Raw genomic sequence first — 6,178 nt, 5'->3', positions numbered from 1 at the left:
GAGAGGAAAGACCAACCTCTACTGTGCCCATCCGGGTGAGATGTCCCTGTGTACTCAAATATAATTGTATTGGGTATGGGTCGTGTTGTCATTTGAAATATTGCTTTAAAACCGACTGCCCTTAAGCGCACATTCTTAGAGAGCGAAGTAGTTTAACTAACAACCCCCATTGGTTCGTCAAAGGTGACCGGTAAATGCACAAATTGTATGACAAAAACAGCATAATCGTTTTATAACACGAGAGAAGGGAGTCTGCTTATCAGGCGTTTGGTGTTTGTTTTGGTGGTAGTGTCGCTGCCCGGAAAGCAGTAGATGACAGATTCGATTCCCACTGGTTCCTTTTTTCTGGTATATTTGTTAATTTACAGATCAGCAGTTGCGATCTTAAGAAATGTAATTTGTAGAGGGAGACAAAATGAAGAAACTCGCAACTGAACCTTCACCCGTCTGAATAATATCTTTCTTTCTTTCATTCAATATGCCTTTTCCACTTTGGTCTACTTAACAATGTCGGAATTTTGGAGCTTCGGTATCATGTTCCATGTTCATCTTGTCACTGCCGGCAACCAGGGACAGCCTGGTGGTGTGTCGCTGCCCGGAAAGCAGTAGATGAAATACTCGAGTCCCACTGGTTCCTTTTTTCCGACATGTTTGTTAATTTACAGATCAGCAGTTGCGATCTTAACAATTATTTAATTTGTAGAGGGAGACAAAGTGAATCCCTGAATCCCTTTATACCTGTTGCTCCAGTGGTCTACATCCTGTGTTTTGTCCCTTTCATGGCACAGCTAGCCGCGCTTAGTGAAAGATTAAGCGCTTGAAAAGATCTTGTACTTCAGAGCCTCTCTTCTCAGTTCACACTTTTCCAGAGTGTGTGCTTTTTTTCATTATCTAGATATGTTAGGGGAGTCCACTTGAATTGAGCTATATATACTTTTAAGGCTTAGAGTCTGCTCTTTCAGAATCTGCCATTAACTAAAAATCCCTGTCTGGCGACTTTTTATTGATTTTGTGATGCAGGGCCATTATATATATATATATATATATATATATATATATATATATACACATAAAAGTTGAAGTTGAAAGGAACTGTGCGTAAACAGTTTTTAAGATATGAAAAGGGGACTCGTCTCTACTATCACACTATTCTAAAAAAATGTAGAAAAACTGCTTAAAACACGAAATTATTACTTTGTTTCTTTAAAAATTCCATAGAAGAATCAATTTTTTCTTCGAAAAACATGAACAACTCAGTATTGATTGACCAGGTGGACCCTTTTTACTATTTGGGGTCCATAGTACACACAAAGTCATTGCGTAATCAATGTGCAAGCGGAGATGTCGCTCGATTTCAAATCCCCTATGAATATTGATTTGAAATGCAGGTGATCATTGGCCTGAATGCAGCAACATGACGTGTATGGTTATGGAAAATGCAAACTCAATTAGTTTTTGTTAACCCTAATTAGTTTTTGTTAACCCTGGCATCAGAATCAAGTAGGAATGAAATAATTTTCCTCAAAATTTGAATTTTGGGGCTACAAGATACAGCTATTGCTAAGATATACGTTAAAGAAGAAAAGGATAGATAATCGTTAGCGTAGCTTCATTATAATTGTATGTAGATACAAAATACACTCTCTCATGCTGACTCAACGCTAATAAAAGCTCTTTCTCGCTCCTGTAATTGAAGTTATGATTGTGTATAGAGCTCTCCTTGTTGATAATCTTTTGCCTGATGTAAGATAAGTAAAAAAGACTTAGATACATATACCATTATATTATTCATTGCACAAACAGACTGTCTTCCTAATCCCTGCCTGAATGGAGGAACCTGTCTTGAAACTCTGAAGGAATTCACCTGCGAATGCCCGGAATTATTCGTTGGAAAGAGATGTGAAATTGGTATGTACGTGTGAGTAAACGAAGCTGTGGTTTTCATCCTCAAACAGGCATTAAAGGTCCTGTTTATACCGTCAGGAACAGTGAATTAAAATAAATAATTATTTTTTGGGATATCACATTTGATGCCTATGTGTAGGTCAGTTGTACCTCAAAACATTCTACCATTAAAAAAAAAATTCACAATTAAACCTAAAATTGAAACTGATTGACAAATTGCTCTATATCGACTTCAAGAATTTCATAAATTTGAAAAACCTAAAACATAAGACTATCGCACTATTTTCCTAAAAAATGAAACCATAACTGTAGACAGTTTAGTCTAGAAACATTATAATTAGTAGTAGTAGTATTTTCAATTTGAATATTTAACACTAATCATACCGATTCAAAAAAAATATTTTTTGTTTGTTTCTATCACTAACTCACATTTTGGTACTACTAAACTTGTTTTATCTGCAAATGGTAAATAATGCCGTTATGGCTCGGTCAGAAATACCATTAAGAGCTGCTACGAACGCCGAACGAACGATTTTTACGCACTTTCTTAAGATTTTCTTACGAAGGCCGTACGAAACCCGAGGTCGTAGACCGTGCGTAATTTCGTAGTCTGGTCGTAGTCGTACGAACATCGTAAGAACTACGCAAGATTTTGTATGGTCGAGAGACAATTCTCCAGAAGCCTTCAATTCGTACGAATATTGTAAGATCGTCTTAGTCGTTCACAGAGGGCTCTGACGTCTTTCGTAAGAATGCCTTACGAACGGGGATTCGTACGGCGTTCCTTTGATCAACTCTTCGAGTTTGTAAGGCGTTCGTAAGGGCTCGTAAGGCGTAGGTACATAATTTGGGGGAACTGTTGAGTTTAAGGGGGCATAAATCCCAACGCGCCAGATCCTCACTCTGTTCTAGGTGTTCGACCAGAAAGCACCTCTGTTAGATATGGGGAAAAAAGGGGAAGGCAATCAAAGGGAAAAGGGGGAAGGGGAAGAAAAGAAAGGAGGGAGATGAGGAGGAAGGAGCGAGAGGGGAGAGCTTGAGCAACAACCTCAAGAGATGATGGACATCCAAAGTGACAGGGAGGAGACGGTGGAAGATTACGAGGAGGAGGAGGAGGAGGAGAAGGGAGAACCATCAAGACGGCATGGTGACAGTGATGACGATGATATAACGGATATGACTTTGATGCCACCACAGAGCAAAAGTTCGTTGACTTTTTCATTGACAATGAATGCTGGAGTTGTAGTCTACTTGGCACTACTGCCATCTTGAAGAGTAAAAGTTTCAACTGTTACAGAAATTTTGACAGGACATGTATAAGCGCCTTTTTAACAACCCGACAAAATTCTTACGAAAAACGTAGGAATTCTAGAGCCATTGTGTAACTGAAAATCATTTCATTTGTCTATCAGGTCTTAAGATGTTCTTGCGAATTAAACAGCACTCTTACAAACATCGTTAGAAGGCCGTGAGAATCTGTGTCCCATCTTCTAATTTAAATAATCTACGAACTCCAGAATTCGTACGAACAGTGACATTCGTACAAACTAATCGTTCGTACGAACCTTTGTGACCGTAGCTTTAGGTGTTTGTAGCATTATTCGTATGTGAATGAATAAGGAGTTAATGTGCAAACCGACTTTTGTTGTTTGTAATCAATTGGAGATATCTGAGATTAATGTGTTACACACGTAGAAATACACACACGCATGATATTTAATAAATACCGACCATTTCAAAGGGGAATGGTTAAAACTATTTGCACCGAGGTGATTTCTCAACAGTGCTATGCCCCCACACACATATATATATATATACAAATCATTGTTTGTAAAAAAAAAACGGAGGTTTTCTCAAGGTACTTTTGTTTATCCCTTAATTAGGAAGTACTATTGTCCATTGTTCATTGCATGAAAGCGATCTAGAACTGACTTTTTATTATTCTCCTTTAATACCATAAAAATGGATTTAGCATCTTAAAAAAAGAACAACGCTTCATATTACTTTGCTTACAATTTTCACTAATCTTCCGTTTACATAGATAGAGCAAAACATGATACGTGGAATGCAAAGTCTCATGAAAGAGCACTGACACTGAAAGAATGATGCAAGACGTGTAGACAATATTTTGCCTTGCCGTGCGTGTTATCCAGATATCGTCTGCCCTGGCGATGCATCGTCCCCAGACTCCTGCTATCTCTACAGCCAGGACACACAGCCCTGGGAGGTGGCCCGGAATACATGCGATGAACTGGGAGGATATTTGGTCGCCATAGAAACGCCAGGTGAGTTGCTCAGCATCCGAGAGGACGTTCTCATCTCGCACTACGGAATAACCACCTTCCCATGGATCTGGACTGGCTTGAATGACAGATCGACCGAAGGAGTCTACACATGGGAGCGAGTCGGCGGCACCCTACCCGTCTCAAGTAGTATGTGGAATAGGGGTCAGCCAAATGACAACGCTCGTAGAAATCAAAACTGTGTGAGCTTCAATGGGTTTAAACTCAGGGATGATCCATGCAGCATGAAAACTACCTACATCTGCGAATTCGGGTTTTAGCTAAACAATGCCATGTACCATGTACATCATGTGCACATGGTGGGATTCACTTTCTTCCACCTGTCTCTGTATCGGCTATATTCAGCCCATCCCCCCCCCCCCCTCCGTGTTCCTGTAGCTGTTGTTCTTGTTTTTTACTCCACATTTAATGCACATTTTACCTGGCAATAGTTATACAGTATGTATATGCCATAGTGATGTTATTATGCAATGACGCATTACTGCAATCAATGAATGCTATGCGCATTAATGATGATATATGTAGGTTTGTGTATGCATGTAATTATGGACACACCATGATATCGCCGTTTTATTGCATGTTCTCTATTGCATTGCCCAGTGTATGTCAATGTACATTTCAGCGTTATATGCAGATTACCAGGCTTCTATCATCATTATAATCATCGTCCTGCCTTTCCTTATCGCTCTTTTCAGAAGGGTCGTCTTGGAATCCCTTCCTTTATTTTATTGTTGTCATGAACAATCCGTTACAATATATATATATATATATATATATATATATATATATATTGCTTATTCTTCGCTACCGTTCGGAATAAAACATTGATGTGAAATGCATGTTGTTAAATTACAATTGTATTATGTGTGATATGAAAGTTACAGAAATTATACAAAAGAGCTGTACCCTTTAAGAAATACTCGACCCTAACTTCTTCTTCTTCTTCTTCTTCTTCTTCTTTTTTTTTTGGGGGGGGGTGGTTGTTTGGTGGCCCTACCAGGCAATATCATATCTTCCATTAAAAAGTGGTGGCCCTTCATCTATTTTTCGTGGGTCTGGGCCACCGCTAATGTCGAGCCTACCTTTATGTATAATAATAATCATGTTTGATGTAATTGCTGGAAACTGATGATATTACAAAGCAGCGCCACAATTAAACAATACAGGTGAATAAATTCAAATACAACCCCCTCTGTTCCTACTTCGAGGAAGGACCGTCAGCTGTTGCAATATCATATTGATTCGACATTGATTCTCCCGACGTAATTGCTTCTGGGCCTTCTTTTTGCCGGACATTTTGGCCTTCAGTAATAAATTTCTGACACTGATCACTTGAATAGGCAGTTTAACTTTGGTTTGGCAGCTCACCTAGTAATTAGTGCAAGTCATTTTCATTAACATCCTTCTCATTGCTATAATTGCAGGAATATTCTGTATTTCCTTGATTGCTCCTAATGCAGTAGTGATCTACTCGTCCTTATGAATTTAAAGCTCATGCTTTGTATTACTTTCCATGGCCATGTACAATCACCGTGACGACCTCGGCTATGATTCATATTTGTCATGGTCCATGTGGATGAAGTTCGTTTCCTTGATTGCTCCTAATGCAGTAGTGATCTACTCGTCCTTTTGAATCTATAGCTCATGCTTTGTATTACAGTGCACTCCCGTTACAACGAACACGGTTATAACGAAATTTCGTTATAACGAAGCAAATTTTCTGGTCCAAAAATTTTCACCATTAAAGTCTATGGTACAAAATTCGCTTATAAAGAACACGGTTATAGCGAAATTTTCGTTATAACGAGGTCTTTTCCGAGCGCCACAGGCAAAGAAAAACAAAGAAATGTGCTCCGTTATAACGAAATGCGAATTGCTTTCGAAAATACGTAGCGGAACAAGCAGTTAATTATAGCGTTTCTGCATGGGTGTTCGCTTTATGTGTCACGCACAGTTTCTGAGGGGAACTT

The 6,178-nt window shown here is 38.9% G+C and overlaps 1 protein-coding gene across 1 annotated transcript; it reads left to right on the top strand.

Annotated features, from left to right (window-relative positions):
* Positions 1–2,964: 2,964 nt before the first annotated feature.
* LOC139719915 (perlucin-like protein) lies at positions 2,965–4,468 on the top strand. Its single transcript, XM_071631299.1, has 2 exons — positions 2,965–3,109; positions 4,059–4,468. The coding sequence occupies exons 1-2, from the start codon at positions 2,965–2,967 to the stop codon at positions 4,466–4,468; spliced, it is 555 nt and encodes a 184-aa protein (XP_071487400.1).
* Positions 4,469–6,178: the final 1,710 nt, after the last annotated feature.

The sequence above is a fragment of the Diadema antillarum genome, unplaced genomic scaffold (assembly GCF_040938485.1).
Source record: "Diadema antillarum isolate AM-2024a unplaced genomic scaffold, OU_Dant_1.0 scf00000116, whole genome shotgun sequence".
Lineage (NCBI taxonomy): Eukaryota > Metazoa > Echinodermata > Echinoidea > Diadematoida > Diadematidae > Diadema > Diadema antillarum.
Note: the sequence above shows the minus strand (reverse complement) of the source record. Positions and strands in the feature narration are given on the sequence as shown.